At 42.9% G+C, this 19,753-nt stretch overlaps 1 protein-coding gene across 4 annotated transcripts in view; it reads left to right on the top strand.

The window, feature by feature from the left end:
• Positions 1–19,753, top strand: part of piwil2 (piwi-like RNA-mediated gene silencing 2) — a 79,621-nt gene that overhangs the window by 47,678 nt on the left and 12,190 nt on the right. For all 4 annotated transcript variants that reach the window (XM_072553854.1, XM_072553853.1, XM_072553855.1 and 1 more), the window contains 7 exons: positions 2,100–2,189; positions 5,893–6,033; positions 6,828–6,941; positions 8,574–8,762; positions 10,918–11,019; positions 15,278–15,394; positions 18,974–19,062. In XM_072553854.1, coding sequence (XP_072409955.1) covers positions 2,100–2,189; positions 5,893–6,033; positions 6,828–6,941; positions 8,574–8,762; positions 10,918–11,019; positions 15,278–15,394; positions 18,974–19,062 — 842 coding nt within the window. The remainder of the gene's footprint in view (positions 1–2,099; positions 2,190–5,892; positions 6,034–6,827; positions 6,942–8,573; positions 8,763–10,917; positions 11,020–15,277; positions 15,395–18,973; positions 19,063–19,753) is intronic.

Raw genomic sequence — 19,753 nt, 5'->3', positions numbered from 1 at the left:
CTCATAAGATCTTCCCTCCATACCAGGCAACATCCCAGTAAATCTGCACTGAACTTTACCAAAGCTTCAATATCCTTCCTAAAATGCGGTGACCTGAACTCATTGTGACTTGACTAGAGTTTTGTACAGCTGCAGCATGATCTCCTGGCTCCAAAACTCAATCCCTCTACCAATAAAAGCTAGCACATTGTATGCCTTCCTAGTAACACTATCAACCTGGGTGGCAACTTTCAGAGATCTATGCACACACCCACAGATCTCTCTGCTCATCTACACTACCAAGAATCTAACCATGAGTCCAGTACTCTGCATTCCTGTTGCTCCTTCCAAAGTGAATCATCTCTCGTTTTTCCGCATTACACTCCATTTGCCACTTCTCAGCCCAGCTCTGCAGCTCTTCTATGTCCCTCTGTGACCCACAACATCGTCCAGCACTATCCACAACTCCTCCAACCTTCGTGTCATCTGCAAATGTACTAACCCATCCTTCTACACCCTTATCCAGGTCATTTATGAAAATGACAAACAGCAGTGGCCCCAAAGCAAATCCTTGCGGTCTACCACTAGTAACTGAATGTCAAGATGAACATTTCCCATCAGCCACCACCCTCTGTTGTCTTTGAGCTAGCAAATTTCTGATCCAAACTGCTAAATCCCCCTCAATGCCATGCCTTCGTAGTTTGTGCAATAGCCTACCATAAGGCACCATATCAAATGCCTTAGTGAAATCCATATACACCAAAACAACTGCTTTAACCTTATCCACCTGTTTGGTCACCTTCTCAAAGAACTCAATAAGGTTTGTGAGGCTCGACCTACCCTTAAGAAAACAGTGTTGACTAACCCTCATCAATGTATTCCTTTCCAGATGATTTTAAATCCTATCTATTATATCCTTTTCCAGCACTTTACCCACAACTGAAGTAAGACTCACTGGTCTATGATTACCAGGGTTGCCTCTACTCCTTCTTGAACAAGGAAACAACATTTGCTATCCTTAAGTCTTCTGGCACTGTTCCTGTCGACAATGCCAACATAAAGATCAAAGCCAAAGGCTTTGCAATCTCTTCCCTGGCTTCCTAGAGAATCCTAGGGGACTTGTGTATTTTCACATTTTCCAGAATTGCTAACACTTCCTCCTTGTGCACCTCAATCCCATCTATTCTTGTAGCCTGAATCTCTGTATTCTCCTCAACAACATCATCTTTTGCCAATGTGAATACGAACCAAAAATATCCATTTAGCACTTCCCCTATCTCTCTTCTGACTCCAAGCACAACTTCCCACTACAATGCTTGATTGGTCCTAACCTTAGTCTCATCAATCTTTTCATTCTGACTTACCTATGGAAAGCTTTAGGATTTTCCTTGAACCTATCTGCTAACAACTTCTCATGTCCCCTCCTGACTCCTCTTAGCTCTCTCTTGAGATCTTTCCTGGCTAATTTGTAAAATTCAAGTGCCTTAACTGAGTCTTCACATCTCAACCTAACATAGGCTTTCTTGACAAGACTTTCAATTTCTTTAGTAAATCATGGCTCCCTCGCTCGACAAGTTTCTCCCTGCCTGAAAGGTATATACTTATCAAATGCTCACAGTAGCTGTTCCTTGACCAAGCTCCACATTTCAATTGTGCCCATGCCTTGGAGTTTCCTTGCCAATTCTATACATCCTAAATCTTGCCTAATCGCACCATACTTGTCTTTGCCCCAGCAATAACTTTTGCCCTTCAGTATATACCTATCCATTTCCATCAATCAAGTAAGTTTTGCTTTTAAATAGCTCTGCTAAGTTTCCCTTTACTTCCTCTGCTTTCCGAAGAATGTCCTCCATTTCTGTCACTTCATGCAGTTGCTCAACCTGGGAATCATCTTTTTTGACCTAACTTTTCTCCAACTGCAAAATTGACATCCTTTTCTATGATCAATTTCTATGCCTTGTCTATTCACAACATATGCTTGCCTGTTCATGGTGCTTGTTCACAAGTATAGGTTCCACTGAAATACCCCACAAAGTAGAGAAGTTGTGGCAGTGTTTTCTGTGGGTGAGCTGATCTCAATATTGTTTGTGAATTGAACCTGTGCACGTTTTTACCCACAGCCTATCCAGAGCGAGATCCTCCTTGTACCTGAGCTGTCTTTCATGACTGGGATCCCTGATCAGATGAGGAAGGATTTCCGTGCAATGAAAGCAAGTAGCGATTCTGCTCATTGTTTCACTTGAACGTGTATTGTGTGGCTTGCAATATAAATTAACTGGTGTCACTTTTTGTTGTGGGCAGGTACTGATTGTGGCTTGCAGAGGCCATAGGTGCAAACGTTTCTTTCATTGTAGAATTTAGAGGCTGTTAGCCCATTGTGTTCCTTCTGGCTCTCTGAAAGAAATAACAAATTCAACTCAATCTTATAATTGATCCACAGTTTCGCAAGTTTCTGATTCAAGTGCCGAATCAGTTCTGATACCAATATTAGAATATAATCGGCTGCCACCATTTATTCAAGTAAGATATTCAGGTGTGTGAGGAATAAAAGGGTGACTCGGGTAGCAGTAGGGCTAGTCAAAGACGGAAGTTGAAAGTTGTGTGTGGACCCTGTAGAGATCAGAGAGGTGCTAAACGAATATTTCACATCTGTTTTCACTCAGGAAAAGGAGAATACTGTAGAGGAGAGGGCTGAGATACAGGCTATTAGATTAGAAAGTATTGATGTTAGTAAGGAAGAGGTGTTATCTATTCCTAGAGGTGTGAAAGTAGCTAATTCCCCTGGGTCAGATGGGATCTATTTGAGGATTCTGTGGGAAGCTAGGGAGGAGATGGCGGAATCTTCAGCCTTGATCTTCGAGTTGTCATTGTCTACACTTTTAGTATCAGAGGACTGGAGGATTGCAAATGTTGTCCCCTTGTTCAAGAAAGGCAGTAGAGATGACCCAGGTAATTTTTAATCAATGAGCCTTGTCTGTTGCAGGAAATTTTTGGGAAAGAATTGAGAGATAGGGTTTATAATCATCCAGCAAGCAACAATTTGTTTGGAGATAGTCAACATGGTTTCGTCAAGGGCAGGTCTTGTATCACAAACCTCATGGAGTTTTTTTTGAGGTGACCAAGTATGTGGATGAGGGTACGGCAGTTAACGTGGTGTATATGGATTTCAGTAAAGCCTTTGATAAGGTTCCACATGGTAGGCTACTGGAGAAAATGCAGAGGCATAGGATTGAGGGTGATTTAGCAGGTTGGATTAGCAGCTGGCTTTCTGTAAGAAGGCAGCGAGTCGTGGTTGATGGAGAATATTCAGCCTGGAGTCTAGTTACTAGTGGTATGTCACAAGGATCTGTTTGGGACCACTGCTGTTTGTCATTTTTATCAACAGCATAGGTGGATGGGTTAGTAAGTTTGCAGATGACGCTAAAGTTGATAGTGGTAGGCAATGTGGACAAATGTTGCAGTTGCAAGGGGACTTGGATAAACTGCAGAATTGGGCTGAGGGGTGGTAAATGGAGTTCAATGCAGTAAAGTGAGATGATTCACTTTGGTAAGAATAACAGGAAGGCAGAATACTGGGTCAATGGAAAGGTTCCTGGTAGTATGGATGTGCCGAGGGATCTTTGTCTCCATGTACATAGATTCCTGGAAGTTGCCACCCAGGTTGATAGTGCTGTTAAGAAGGCGTACGGTGTGTTAGGTTTTATTGGTAGAGGGATTGTGTTCCAGAACAGTGATGTCATGCTGCAACTGTACAAAACACTAGTGCGGCCTTAGCTGGAATATTGTGTTCAATTTTGGTTGCCCAATTACTGGAAGGATGTGGATGCATTGGGAAAGGTGCAGAGGAGATTTACTAGGATGTTGCCTGGTCTGGAGGGAAGGTCTTATGAGGGAAGGCAGATGGACTTGCGTCTGTTCTCTTTGGAGAGAAGAAGGTGATCGGAGGATTAGATAGGGTGGACAGTGAGTCTTTTTCCGAGGATGATGACGTTTGCTTGTATGAGGGAGCATAGCTGCAAATTGAGGGGTGATAGTTTTAAGACAGATGTCAGAGGAAGGTTCTTTACGCAGAGAATGGTAAGGGCATGGAATGCCCTGCCTGTCAATGTAGTTAACTCAGCCACATTAGGCGCATTTGAACAATCCTGGATGAGCACATGGATGATGGGATAGTGTAGGGGGATGAGCTTAAATTCGTTCACAGGTTGGCGCAACACTGAGGGACGAAGGGCCTGTTCTGTACTGTATTGTTCTATGTCATGTATTTCCAATCACATTAAACATTGGTTTTAAAACCAAACTCATGGTTCCCTGTCATGTTGCTCACCAATGTTCTAAAACCCTTATTACCCTTCCTCCTGCCATTGAAAACAGTTTTTCTCTGTCGACTTAAAATCCCAGAAAACATGGAATACCTCTTGAGGCTCCTTTGACATTTATTTTGAGGGATCTGAGTGAAATAACGAACTGTTTGGAAGCATTCCAGCTGATATCAAATGAATCAAAGGCAGTGGGTGAGACATCTTAAACTTCAGGTACAAAAACCCGTGTGTTACTCAAATGGATTGAAGAGAACCAGTCTCTCACTTTTGAGGTATCCAAGAGTCTGGGGAAGGAAGTCATGGTTTCAGCAAATGCAAGAAAGGTGTGGGTCTATATTTATAACCTACTGCTGACAGCAATGTCCAGGTAACACTGTCTGTTGCCAGACTGATAAACTAGCTAAGTGAAAGGTTGAGCTTGAGATATTAGGTTGACCATATCCACTTAATTCTGGTGAAAATGGATGCACTCAGTAAGTGTTGAGATTTTTGATCAGATTTGTAGCTCAGGTTGAGGTTCAGGCTGTAAGTTTGCTCGTTGAACTGACAGGTTTGTTTTCAGACTTTACGTCACCATGCCAGGTAACCTCAGTGAGGCTCCAGTGAAGAACTGGTGTTTGTGTGTCTTGGTCTCTGAAGGTGGATGATATCATCTCTGGTTCATTTTCTGAGGGGTTGGTAAATGGGGTCCAAATCTGTGTTTATTGAGGGAGTTCCAGTTTGAATGCCAGGCCTCTAGGAATTCCCGTGTGTGTCTTGTGAAAGCAGGACAGAACACCAGCACTTCACTGGAGGCTCACTGACGATGTTACTTAGCATGGTGACGAAATGTCTGATAATAAACCTGCATGTTCAGCGAGCAAAATTACAACTTCATTCAGTGTTGCTTCAACATTTCGGGTACTGTAGCCAAGTGAGTCATGCTACTGGACTAAATGTACACAGTGAGTTCAGGTTCCATGCTGCAGTTAGAGCCAAGTCATGAAGATCTGCAAATCAGTGGGGCATGAAAATGTAGCATATCTGGTCTATCCTGCCTGTGGTCCATATTGCAAATCTTGTCAGTGGAGTGTTTGTGTGCAGGCATTCATTGATAGCAATTGGTACTTATTGGGGCAATATTATGGCACAGCTGTCAGGACCAGTTTCCACCAGGTGACTGGCAGATGTGAAATGTATTGTGCACGTGGTGCTGTGAATAAACCTACATGGAAGATCATCTGGCTTCTGCTTCCTCCTCTGCCAAATCTATTTGTACCAGATTAGTCTGTGACTCCTGAGCTGTACAGTGCGGAGGAGATTGTGCATCTCTCCAATGGAGAAATTGCTGGGGAAGTTTTCTCTTTCAGTTTGAGACACTGAAATATGGGGTGATCTAGTAAAGTCTTATGTTTATACTAGTTTTCCAATTTAACATCTTACTCAAAACATCCTGATTTGAGCTCCATCGTTTGAGTGGGATTGTAATCCATGATCATCATCTGTTTGAGGTGGGAGTGCTACCACTGACACTTTGAACTGATGTTTATCAAGGTTAACCATTATGGTTACAGTTGTTTGTCTGATTGCTGGTTTTGGTTTGAACTTGTAGGACCTGGCTGTGCAGATCAACCTGTCTCCAGAACAGCACCACATGGCTTTACGAAAACTGCTGAACAACATAAAGAAAAATGGCATTGTCCAAGAAGAGCTGGCACACTGGGGGCTTGTCATAGATGAAGATATCTATAAGGCAGGTATTTATGTTCTATCCTGTAGGGAAGCAGCTTGCCAATCTGAAATGTTGGGGTGGCAGAGATATGTTGCAACAAGTGTGGGCTGGCTGTGTACCCCATGTGGAGAAAGCCCATCCCCTTGGGTAGGGGTGCTTAGGCAGGGGCAAGCAATTGCACTGAGTTTCTTGGTGTTAGTTTGCAAAGCACCTGGGTTGAGTTAGCAATTTGCAGTGGGATGAGCTTGGTACTTCACCACAAAGACCGTCAACATGTTCTGGGTCTGAGTGGAGTGTGGCAGCAAATTGTTTTGCCAGCTTGTCCCCTGTTAGTACCAAACGGCACATGTCCTGGAAAGCTTCTGGAAGCGTTGACAGCCAATCAAGTACTTTTGCAGTCCAATTGCTTTTACAATGTGTCAGAGGACGTTGTCACTGTTTGAATCTCATTGAATCTTTAAACATGAATCTGAAAGATCAGCTGGGGCTGTGGTTTAATGTTTCATCCTGAAGGCAGCATCTCTGACAATGTAGCAGTCTCTTGGTGCTGATGTTGAAGCCCCACTCTCTGGAATAACATTTGTACACGCTAAAGAAGTCTGTGTCAAAGCTAATGCCTTGTAAATAAGGTGGCAAGAGAACATGAGTAGGAAAGGGACCCCATATTTTAAATGGCATATTGAACAGGGTGAATAATGAGCAAAATGAACCAGCAGTTTGCATATCATGAAAGCAACTTTTCAAATCACAAAGCTGTCGGGATTATTTACAGTAACTCTTGCCTTTCTTTGCTCTTGCCAAATCATCTCTGATAGACGGAAGGAAGAATCTTACCTCCAGAAAAGATCATAGTACGGTGCAGATCGTTTCCAAGTGGGGCTGATGTTAACTGGTCGAGAGAGGTTGTCCGCGAAAAAGTAATATCAGCGGTAAGCAGACCTGAGGATCAATGCAGCAATCTGACATTGCCACATTTGGATGTAACTCTGGTTGTCAGATGTGAGTCATTTGAGAATAAATGTTTTCAAGTAGTGGGTAGTTCAGGTGTGTAATGCACTACAAGTGGGAGGTTCTCTTGAGGCATTTCAAGACCAAATTAGATGATTACTTTACAAGAATTGATGTGCAGGGGATTGCTGTGGGAAAGGGCAGGAAATTAGAACCAAGTCACAGTGCTCAGTTGGAGAGCTGGTGTCGACACAATGGGCCTAATAGTTTCATTCTGCATTGTCGCAGCTCTACAAAGATAAGATTTATTGATGTATCCGATTTCATTGTCATGTACTAAGAGCTTACAAATTGGAGTTCAGCAATTCAGCCTTCCTCGTATCTGTTGGATTTATGTTTACTGCATGTATTAAATCCAAGTGACCTTTCCAGTCATAGAATCCCTTAACACATTTTCTTTGTCCCATCAATCCAATGTCATACTGAATGTGGTGTAATTTCTGGTTCAGTCACTGTTTGTGAAGTTTTGTCATGTGTAGAATTCTTTAAATACAAACTCATCACTTAATGGTCAGGCTTGCCAGCTTTTGCTGCATTAACGACGTGTTTCTGGACTTAGGGTTTCAGAGTCATGTTTGAGTGTCTGTTGCTGGAAAAACGCAGCAGGTCAGGCAGCATCCCAGGAGCGGGAAAATCAACGTTTTGGGCCGGAGCCCTTCAACAGCCTTTCAGAGTCATGTTTAGTGTTTAAAACCTTCCATCTCTTGTAGTCTACAGAAATGTGAGATCTAGATGCTAAGAATGAGGTCAAGATGTGTATTTTAATTCTGTTAGTTCTGAGGAAGGGTCACCGGGACCTGTTAGGTTAATTTTAATTTCTCTCCACAGATGCTGCAAGACCTGCTGAATTTTTTCCAGACATTTCTGTTTTTGTTTCTGTTTCTGTTTTCCAGCATCTACAATTCTTCCAGTTTATTGTCGACTTTCATGTTATTTGGTTGGTATCAAATACAATTTTCCTTACCTTCTAACATTGGAGTTGCCAGTTAACTTACTCCTGAGAACATAAAAAGTGTGGAACATCGGGATAAAATAATGCCTGGTTTAGGGGCCGGATGATAGATCATATTCATTTTTAAGAAAATTGTGTTTTGTTCGGTTTTTCACAGCCTCACAGTGACCACAGGGGCTTCACAGCCAGCGGTCCATGTGATGTGAAGTCACTGCTGTGATTTAGCAGCAGAAGTCAAGTCAACTCTGACAGCAATGTGATATTACATAGATGTGCAGATTGAGCAGCTGGTTGAGGAATAAATATAGGCCAGGACAAAGCAACTTGAATTCCTCAGCTTTTGCAATAGTCTCTGCAGTGGGACAAGAATCTGCAGCCTTATTATTAAGAAGTGTGAGTGCTCATCTTCTTCAATGCTTACTGAACAAAGATTGACAAGCAATTTGGAGGACTTGACTCCACAGGCTGTCAGAGCGCGACCAACAAGGACATAGATTTGTGTCCACTTACTGAGAAAGCTAGAGAAAAGCAAAACAAACCAGTTTTCCTTCTAGAATGTTTGGGTTGATTTTAAATGTGTAATTGCTTGTTTTGAGTACAGGCCACACTGCAGTGCTGGGCTCTGTTGTACACCAAGCAAAGTGCAACACATGCCAAGGATCTCGTCAGCTTCATGTCAAAGGTGGCAGAACCCATTGGAATTACCTTCCAGCAGCCGGCATTCATCGAACTGAAGGACGATCGCACCCAGACCTATGTCCGAACTCTCCAATCATACCTGGGGAGTAATGTACGTGACAGGTTTTTGCTCTTTGATGTATCAGCAGTTGGGGGAAATGCAGTTCTTGAAATCAAAATCTACTTATGTGTAGTGCTGCATTGTTTTGGATATATGCACTCGTACAGAATGGTTTGCTGAATTCACTGTGGAACTTGATGTTGCTGTCTCAGCAGCCTGGCTTTTTATTTGGCTTTTCTAGTGCTAGGCTGTTGACCCCCTTCCTTTGTTTGTTTCTGTCAGATTTTGAAAAGCAATGCAGCTCTATAGGGTCAGAAAGCACAGAAAAGGCCCTTCGGCCATAGAGTCTGTTCCAATGTCCCTGTCCATAAAGGCATGCTAAGCCAAATTTTCTGCACATGTCCCAAATCCTTGTGTCATGATATTTAAGTCCTCCTCCAAATTTTTTTTTTAATCAAGGTTGTAAGGTTTCCAGCCTCCACTAACTTCCCACACAGTCCATTCCAGATTGCCATCGTCCTGGAAGTGCAATGTTTTTTTTCTGCTGCCTCTTACGGTGCTGTCTTGTGATTTGATCCCTCAACCAAAGGGGAACAGCTGCACTTTTTTCACCCTGTCCATCCCCCTCAATCATGTCCTTCCCCCTCAGTCTTTGCTACTCTGAAGGAAATAATCAAAATTTGTCCAGACTTTTTTTATAGCTCAGTTTCTCCACCCCATGGAACATCAGATAATCCCTAATGCTGTCACATCCTTCCTTTTGTGGTGTGATCAGAACTGCAGAGTCCTCCAGTTGTGTGCTAACCAATGAGTCATAGTCATAGAAATGTACAGTATGGAAACAGACCCTTCGGTCCAACTTGTCCATGCTGACCAGATATCCTAAATTAATTGAGTCCCATTTGCCAGTATTTTGCCCATATCCCCCTCAATCCTTCTCATTGATGTATCCATCCAGATGCCTTTGAAATGCTGCAATTGTGCTAGCCTCAACCACTTCCTCAGGCAGCTCACCTTAAACCTATGCCCTTGGTTTTGGAGCCCCCCCCCACCCCCCAACCAATGGAAAAGATGTTGTGTCTTCATGCTATCCTTGCACCTCGTGATTTTATCAACCTCAATAAGGAAACCCCTCAGCTTCCGACACTCCAAGAAGTACAGCTTCAGCCTCTTTCGATAGTTCAAACCCTGGCAACTTCCTTGTAAATATTATCTTTTTGCTCTCTGCCATGAATGAAAACACGTGTTCCATATGCAGAGTTAGCTATCCTGTTGACGTTAGAGGCTCTATCTGCTGTCTTGAATACTCATCAAAGATTCCATCATAACAGAATTCTACCAGTTTCTATGTATCTGTGATATCCAGGTCTCCATTCACAGCATACAGTCTGCCTTCCTATTTTTGGTACCAACCTCTCATGACTGCATCTGCCATGCGTTTACCCACTTTAATGAACTTGTCCAACTCATAGTGCAATATCTCTGTATCCTGCTCACAGCCCACTCTGCACAGCTTTGTTACCTGCAAATTTTGAAATACTAACTTCATTCCCCCACTTTAATCATGAACATTTGTGAATAGTGAGGTCCCACTACTGGTCCCAAGGTATCACGTTAGTCCAAATACACCACATTGACTGGCTCCCCTGATCAACTTTACTCGTTACATCCTTAGTTGGTTCTTGCAATTGGCATCACAGCATAGCACTCTGGGAAGGGCATCCTTAAGAGGTGAGCAATAAATGATAGTCTGACAGTGACCCCCACATCCCATGACTGATATTTTTTGATAAAAAAGTCTCTAACAGATTTAGCTCCTTATTGACACAATCATGTCCTTTTGAAATTACTTTGTTTGCCTCATTGGCAGTAAATCCAGTTTAAAAGACATGAATTGCTTTTGAATTGCTTTGGGAATGTAGCAAATGCTAGCAACTTGAAATTCTTTGTCCTTCCTTCCTTAGCAAGAAGTGGAGATGTCAAAGGACACGGGTGAGCTTGGTTTGGGACTGAGTAGGGGAAGTTGATTTTTGTAGCACCTCCACTATTAGTGGGTATGGCACTGCTCACTGGTGACTGTCGGTGCAGACAGTTACTTGGAACCGTTGCTGTCAGCACAAAATTATTTACAGTGCAACAATTCAGTTAAATCCAACACGGTGTGACAAAACTGTTAAAATGGTATGCTTGTCCTTAATGTTCACAGGATTCAGTGAAGCTTGTGGTATGCATAGTGACTGGCAACCGTGATGACCTGTACCATGCCATTAAGAAACTGTGCTGTGTGCAATCTCCAGTCTCCTCGCAGGTAAGGGTTCAGCCCCTTGACGACAGTGGGAGCCTGGTTCTCGAAAGATAGTTATGCATGCACTTTTTCTGAAACCTTAATCTCCATGGTATTAGTGGACGACACTAACCCACTATTCTCCCAGAGAGGAGTTTCATTCATGGGATGTGGGCATTGCTGGCTCATTGCCCAGAGTGCATTTAAAAATCAACCACATTGTTATGGGTCTGGAGTCACGTGTCGGCAGTTTCCTTCCCTAAAGGACATTAGTGAACCAAATGGGTTTTTCTAACAATTGACAATGGATTCGTGGTTATCTCCAAACTCTTAATTCCAGATTTTCTTTTCATTGAATTCCAACTCCTCCATCTGCCCTGGCAGGATTGGACTCCGGGTCTCCAGAATATTAGATTAACAGTCCAGTGATAATACCACTAGGCCATCACCTCCCCTGATGTTATGGTTGAATGTATCAAGAGAACCAGGATGCGAATATTTGGTCTTTCACATCGATTTGATTTGCTGTTATCCAATTCCACTTGAGTTTGCCTCCTTGGTTCTGTACCAAAGAAATGTGTTGGAAGTGGGTATTACCATGTCATACCAAAGGGGGAAAGGACTGTGAGCAACTGGGAGTAAACTTAGCAATGTTCAAGGATTTGGATAGACAGAGGATCTGGTTTGAAGAAGGGCAGAAGTGTTTAATATGATCAGTTTTGGCCAGCTGTTTGTGTGAATGGATGATTAGCAGTGGCAGTAAACAAATTTGAGAGGGGTATTTGGGCTTTTCAATGGTATTAATAATCATGGTGACCTCACCCTCCTAATACTGTAATCATCTACCAAAAGAAAGTCTCTTAGAGTTTCCTCTTTGATTGTTAAACCTTCCTTCTCTCAATGTCAACAGGCAAGTGATTACCTGTTATCTTCCCCACACATGCTTAAAGGAAACAAAGTCCACTTTCCAAAGGAATCATTGCCTGTGTGTCATTGTCTGTCTGTGTGTCATTGTCCTTTCTAGGTTTCAGCTTGTCTGCAATCACCAAAAGTTTGAAACTTATTGCTGTAACCTGGGGAGGGAGCCCATCCCTGCAACAACAGGGTTGAGGCAATCACTCCCTCGATGCTTCCATTGACTGCTACTCCGTCCACATTTTAGGTCACTTTTTTTTCAGTTATGCACCACATACATAAAGTGGTGCAATATAATATTGTGAATACAGTGATCTGTATCTTTGTTGTGGTTGTGTTCGCCGAGTTGGGAATTTGTGTTGCAGACGTTTCGTCCCCTGTCTAGGTCACATCCTCAGTGCTTGGGAGCCTCCTGTGAAGCGCTTCTGTGATGTTTCCTCCGGTATTGATAGTGATTTGTACTTGCCGCTTCGGGTTGTCAGTTCCAGCTGTCCGCTGCAGTGGCCGGTATATTGGGTCCAGGTCGATGTGCTTATTGATTGAATCTGTGGATCAGTGCCATGCCTCTAGGCATTCCCTGGCTATTCTCTGTTTGGCTTGTCCTATAATTGTAGTGTTGTCCCAGTCAAACTCATGTTGCTTGTCATCTGAGTGTGTGTCTTTATTTATAAAGCAAGTACATGTCTGATCATGGGATGTTTTGAATGAGTTAAGAATTTTTGCTGTACTTAATAAAACACGACCAGACTGTCTATTCCCTTTGGCAATACAACCTTTGTGTCTGACTGATGTCTTTAACAGTCTGTGTTCCATATGAGCCACTTGCTGCTTCATGTTCCTTTCTCCACTTCGCCTCTTCGACATCTAAAGCCCTCTGTCCCATCTATGTCCTGAAACCATCTCCTTTTCAATGTGTTGTTGGCTTCTTAAGTCCCCTTTTTTCCCCAAAGTTTTTCTAACTGATGTTTGCAGAGTTTCACCACTGTTCCAATCCTATTTTTGACATTAAAGAGTTGCACCAATAGTTTACTCAAGGTCCTTTCTCCAGTTAACACTAACATCTGAATTTGTATTTGATTCTGGAAATTAATCCCCAGTGCTTAGTTAAAAAGATCATAAAATATAAACTATGATGTAACTCTTCCAACAAGTTGGCTGTGTATAACATCTTTAATGTGATAAAACATCCCAGGGTGTTTTGCAGGAACGCTTGAAACAAAGTTTGATGAGCCACGTAAGGAAATGGTCCAGGAAGTAGGCATGTTAGGAGGAAAGCAATATGGAGAGCAATCTTAATAGTGGTGAAAATGAAGTGTTGGGAGCTTGTCCCATGGTTAAATATGACACTAAGATTACCAACAGCATGGCCAAGTTTCAGTCTGTTGCCACAGAGGAGATAGAGTTGAACTAGTTTGCACTAATGAAGAAAAAAAATTGACTTAAGCTTTCCCAATATTTATTTGGTGGGAATTTGTGCTCAAACATTCTTACGACTTCTCCACTATCTCTGCTGAAGAGAGGTGGTGGTTCTTTTGGTATTGTCCGCATCCAACTGAAAATTCATGTTACACTTTGCAATGACTTTAGAGGACAGCATGTGGATGAGAAATGGGCAAGGGCCAAGACCACATCCTTAGGGGAGACTAGTAAGAATGGTGTGGGGTCTGAAAGAAAAGTCATTGCAAGGGATTCTTTTGGCTGCAGTTGGAAAGGTAAACATGGAAACAGGCGAGGACATTCTCAACCTATGGATAATAAGGCATCGAAAAAGAATAGTGAAGACCAGCCATGTGCGACACTGCAGGGATATCAAAGAGGACAAGGAGGGGTAGTTAACATTTGTCACAGACACATTTTAAATATCAAACTATTGGCAAGATGGCCACAGAGTTTGAAGATTGGAGACATATTGGAATTGGCACGAGGCAGATGAAGGGGTAGTTTAGCCTTGTCGGCTCATGGAAGGGGGTTGGGGACAAGGTACAAGCAGCTGACTTAATGGTCTCCATGTTAGCAATCAAGAACTTGGTAAGCTCCTGTTGGATATGAGAATAGAGCTGACAGAGATGTTTAGGAAGACAGCTTACAGTTGAGATGATGAGCTAGCTGTACACTTGGCATTCCAGGATGATGGTGGACGAATGGCCAGTTTCATGGATTTATGTTTCTTATTCCCTGATCTTTCTCCAATTGTCTAGTTCTATTGAATCTCTTCTCATCCAAACAAAACAGGATAATGTCAACTGAGGGTAAATCCTGCCAGAACAAATATGGATTGCTTTTTTTTTCTGTATTTGTAGATGTATGTTGAGCTGTCAATTTGAGCTTGATCATCTGATGTCAAGTAGCCATCAGCTGTTTGAGGGAAACAGCAGAGTCTAGCTTGCCGCCTGAAAGATTGAGCATGTGCTTCGATAAAGTTTCTGCTGCTGTTAAACATTTGGGCCTCCTGTCCTCTTAGGAATGTAACACTTCTTTCTTTCCACTGTGTCCATTACCTTGAGCTCTGGTTCAATGAAATTCAGTGCAGTCTCAAGAAACATCATCTCACCTTTTCATTTGGACCCTAAATAGAATTCTAAAGATGATATTGAGTTCAGCAAAATCAGATCATGCTCGCTGCACCCTTTTTTCATCTAGGCAAGGGTTCGGTAGGGTACTTGTGTTCTAATTTTGCTTCCTAGACCATATGGTGTTTTTACAGTTGTCCCATTATCATCCACTTTTTAATTCTTGTCATTGTTTCAGTCCTCCTTGTTCAGCATTGACATGGTTTTGTTTTTTGCTTCCCTCACTCATTTTACCATCATTTTTTGTTTGCTTCATTACTTTTCAATCTAACCACTTCAAATTCTGAAGTTAAATCTTTGAGGTGAAATGTTAACTGGTTCTCTCTTCACAGCTGCTGTCTGGCCTGCCAACTGTTCCACGACTTGGTGTTTTTATTACAAGCATCTGCAGTAATTTATTGTCTGGGCTCTTCTGCCAAGTTAACCATATTCAGGGTCTGTGAATATTACCTGAACCAGTGATAAATAGGACCCAATCAGTTCTTGGACTCATTCTTGCAGTTCAAGGAAAGTGGGTTTGGGGGACAGTCATGGGGATCAAATGGGATTAATTGATTAAAATATTTCCAAGGACCTGAACTGAATGGTCAATGTCAGGTCAATGGCTTCCCCAAAATCTAGAGTTGGAGGGAATATACAGCTACCATGATTCTGCTTGACATTTTGTCCAGTTAACCAGTCAGTTGCTTGGTTTAATAGTTCTCTCTCTATCCACGTTCAGATAATAGTGCATGACAGGAGCAGGAAAGGAGTTTGTTGTGTGTTGATATTTTGATCAGTAATGTTTTTATCTCCAGGTGATTAATGTGAGGACAGTCTCTCAAACTGTTAGGATGAGAAGTATCTGCCAAAAGATCCTGCTGCAGATCAACTGCAAATTGGGTGGAGAACTGTGGGGTGTGGACATACCGCTGGTGAGTGTGTGGATCTTGTGTGAGGCTTATTTGTTGCCATCTATTAGGTATAATTGGTTCTCGGGCTGTTGCACAGACCCCAGTAGTAGGTATCAGCCAGACTGTCGGGAAGACTTGCAGTTTTGTGGCACGGTGCTTCACTGAGTAGCACTGATGTCTCTCAGCGCCAAGGACCTGGGTTTGGTTCCACCCTCAGCTGACTGTGTGGAGTTTGCACGTTCTTCCTGTGTCTGTGTGGGTTTCCTCCCGCAGTCCAAAGATGTGCAGGTTAGGTGGATTCTCTCTACTAAATTGCCGTCAGTGTTTTGGGATGTGCATGGTTGTAGGAATTGTTTAAAGCAGTTTGTCTGGGTGGCATGATCTTCAGAAGGTTGGTGAGGACTTGATGGGCCAAATGGCCTACTTCCACACTGTAGGGATTCTAAAGTTTGTGGGATCAGGTCCCTGTACTAAGATGCAAGCTTAAGTTCAAGGCTGAGGCTCAGCTTCACTAAGGGAGGAATGTACTGTAGGAGGTTCTGTTCGAATATGTTTAAACAAATCTTCTACCTTTCCTCAGCTGCATATGACATCATAACCCAAAATATGTTTAAGTGGAGAGAGTTCTACCTAATGTAGGATCAGTATTGCTCCGTGTTTGCTTACACAGCTGGTTTTGTTAAGGGTTTGGAATGAAACTTTCCACATTCAAGTCGTCCTGATGCTTTATTTGCACAAGGTAATTTCCTTTCAAGCAGTCTGCTGTATGACTCTGACACAAAGTAAAGTTGCCAGACCATCAGGCTGCTCTCTCCTTAGCAAGATGACTGGTGCGTTTTACTTGAGGGTCACCATGCCTCAGGTGATAGGAGAGATTGAGAAGGAGAGTCCTTCATAGTAACCTCAGTGCTGTTGGCCTCACTCTGAATTGAAAAACAGCTGTCCAATCAACTGAGTTAACTGATCCCCTTCCACATTAATAGTCCAATGTGAAAAACAGTTGACGGGAGCTTCTATAAAAACACAGCCATTCAGCTTCCTGTCTAAGGACGACCAGTGGAGGCCTCCTCCACGGGTGTGTGCTCGTTATCCTCTTATCGTGGAGAAGGGGAGGTCACAGTCCAAGCCAACCCACCGCTCATCTATCCCAGAAGGGAAAACCAATTTGAGAAACAGCCATGTTTTGAAATGAGCACATTGATCTATTTTGAAGTTGAGTTGAACTAGTATGCCCCAATCGCCAGTTCTGATTGGAATTTCCTTCTGGGATGTTTTTTCTATATTGGGTCCTCTATTGGGGAAGTTGGAGGCCGTCCTTTCTAACCCCACACCAGTCATGAAACAAGATACCCTTCTCACTCATAACCAAGGTATGTGATAGAGCGGGTGGCAGATATCACTCTTCAACCTGTTCAGACATATTATGACACCCTCACCTCCTTCCACCTATCGTATTCCCAGTGCCCCTCCCCCAAATTCCCTCCCCCCTACCTTTTATCTCAGCCCGCTTGGCACACCAGCCTCATTCCTGAAGAAGGACTTATGCCCGAAACGTCGATTCTGCTGCTCCTCGGATGCTGCCTGGCCTGTGTTTTTCCAGCACCACATTTTTCAACTCTGGTACTCCAGCATCTGCAGTCCTCACTTTCTCCATATTATGACACTATCTAGAGCAAGTGGGACTTGGCAATCACAGGTGGGGACACAAGGACTGCACTCCAAAACCTTAAGTCCAGGAGGTGGTAAGTTGAGGCCCTTAAGTGTCTAATAATTGATCGATGGACCTTCTCACCTAAACCTTAATGAGTGAGATGGTGAGAATGGGGGATTTCTTCACAGACAACTGGCCCAATTATTTCCCCTCTGAGCAGTTGCAAGGAGGAGAAATCTACATCATAGTGCCACCTTATCAGTGCATATTGTTGAGTGGAACTGGTGAACCAGTGGGCCCAGCCCCAACATCTTGCAAATAATAAGAACAGTGCCCCTTTTAATTGACTGACCACTGTCAATGGGCCAAGTTTTCTCCACCGAGGGGCAGGAATGCTTGTGGCTGATGCCGAGAGAGAGGTAGGATCTCCTGTTGACGAGCTTGAGCCTTTCAAATCCAAGGTATACGTTGCACCCTCCAATGTAGACCAGCAAACTCTGAGAGCTATGTGGTCAGAGTGATCATAGGAATGCCTCAGCTCTCCATTATGGCCATGGTAAATGTGTTGCATCAAATATGGATGATTTTATTTGGTTACTGGTTTGCAGAGCTTGAGTTACACACAGCTAGGGCTGTTTTCCCTGGAGCGTCAGAGGCTGAGGGATGACCTTAGAGGTTTGTAAAATCATGAGGGGCATTGATAGGATAAATAGACAAACTCTTTTCCCTGGAGTAGAGGTGTCCAGAACTTGTGGGCATAGGTTTTGAGTGAGGGGAAAGATATAAAAGAGACCTAAGAGACAACTTTATCACACAGAGGGCGGTACTGCCAGAGGAAGTGGTGGAAGCTAACACAATTGCAACATTTAAAAGGGATCTGGATGGGTATATGAATAGGAAGGGTTTGGAGGTAAATGGGCCGGGTGCTGGCAGGTGGGACTGGATTGGTTTGGGATATCTGGTCGGCATGGACGACTTGGACTGAAGAATCTGTTTCCGTGCCGTACATCTCTATGACTCTCCAAGACATGGATTATTTCGTACCATAGTGCAATATTGAAGCAATGACAAGTTCTCTGGCTCATAAGTTGTCTGCAAATGTATCAGATTTTTGGTGAGTAAATCTCGATGGCACTAGAAGATGTTCACGTTGACTGCAGTTGTCCTTTTTTTAATCTAGGGGCTGTTGACACTTGAAGAAGCTGCACATTGTCTGTTTGATTTCTGAAACTGCTTTCTGCATGACACTTGGTAATTACAGAATAAACATCTAAAAGATTAAAAGTGTTTTGTTGCCTCATGACTTCAATGGGCAATTTAGCATGGCCAATCCAGCTAACCTGTACATTTTGGACTGGGGGAGGAAACCCACATAGACATGGGAAGAATTTGCAAACTGTACACACAAAGTTGCCTGAGGGTGGAATCACACCCAGGTCCATGGTGCTGTGAGGCAACAGTGCTAACTGCTGAGCCACTGCGCCGTCCACCTTTTCTGTCTTTCTCTACAATTTCCAGCACCTGCGTTATTTTCTTGAATTAAAGGTAAATTGAACCTTTCAGATGTAGGACATCTATCTGCAAACATACGGTGATTTTGGAATTGGTTGTATAAACAGGAATTGGTGTGCAAACAATGGTTCATTTGCAAACACATGGTACATTTTTAGCTAATAAAAGGTATCAAGAGCCATGGGACAAAGGTGAATCTACGTAATTGGGTTCCATATAAGCCGTGATCTTACTCCAAAATTTAACAGGCTTGGGAGTCTAAATTGATTCTTCATAAAATTACAAAGTAGTACTATATTCTTGCGCTGGGTCGGTATTCTCCATTCACTAATGATTTCTAACTATTCTGGTGTAATGTACAGCTCTCAGCTTTTCCCAGATGAGTACAAGTGTTAAGTATGTCTGTTGTGCTCAGTGTTCTGTCTGCCCTGTTTCAGAAGCAGCTTATGGTGATAGGAATGGATGTGTACCACGACCCTGTCAGGGGGAAGCAGTCTGTTGTTGGATTTGTTGCCAGCATGAACAAGTAAGTCTATGCTGCTTGTTGTTATTTGAAATGTTTTAATGTGATTGCTTTAAACAGTATATTTTGCCAAGGGATTGTTCTGTTCCTCCAAGTGTATCACTTAAAACGCTGCCCATTCGCTGTCTCTGCCATCAGTAAAGAAGAGCCCAAGGTCACTGATCTCACCCAATAGATATTAGAGGCTGCAAGGCCTCAGCAGGGCTTTACCTCAAAGTATCTGACCACTTGTGTTGTTTGTAGACCTGCAAACTTGTGAACTGGGAATTGGGTGAGCAATATGTTTCTGATGCTCTGATTGTTTTGCTGTTGCTATATCACTGGAGCTTGCACCCTTTATCTGGGAAAGTGGTGAGGAGATATTGCACAAATATACCACTGTGAATCAGTCAAATACCATTATGCATTTCAGGGATCAGAGCTGCACTGTAACCAGTTCTATGTCAGTAGATTGTTCAGATAGCTCCCTGTAACCCACAATACAGGGAAATCTGCTTTAAATTTTGTAGCATGATCAAAGCATGCAAACATCTGCAAAGCAAGTTTCAACTTGCTATTGTTCAGGCAAGCAAAGGAAAATGATGGCCTTGTGCTCTGTCTCACCTGCACTTTCGTATTTCTGATAAATGAAACAGTGAAGGTCAAAATTTTAAGACATGCATTTGAGCTACTGGTAGGTTTGTCTGAAGGAGAT

Source organism: Chiloscyllium punctatum, chromosome 35, assembly GCF_047496795.1.
Source record: "Chiloscyllium punctatum isolate Juve2018m chromosome 35, sChiPun1.3, whole genome shotgun sequence".
Classification (NCBI taxonomy): domain Eukaryota; kingdom Metazoa; phylum Chordata; class Chondrichthyes; order Orectolobiformes; family Hemiscylliidae; genus Chiloscyllium; species Chiloscyllium punctatum.
The sequence above is the reverse complement of the archived record's forward strand: the minus strand, read 5'-3'. Positions and strand labels throughout refer to the sequence as shown.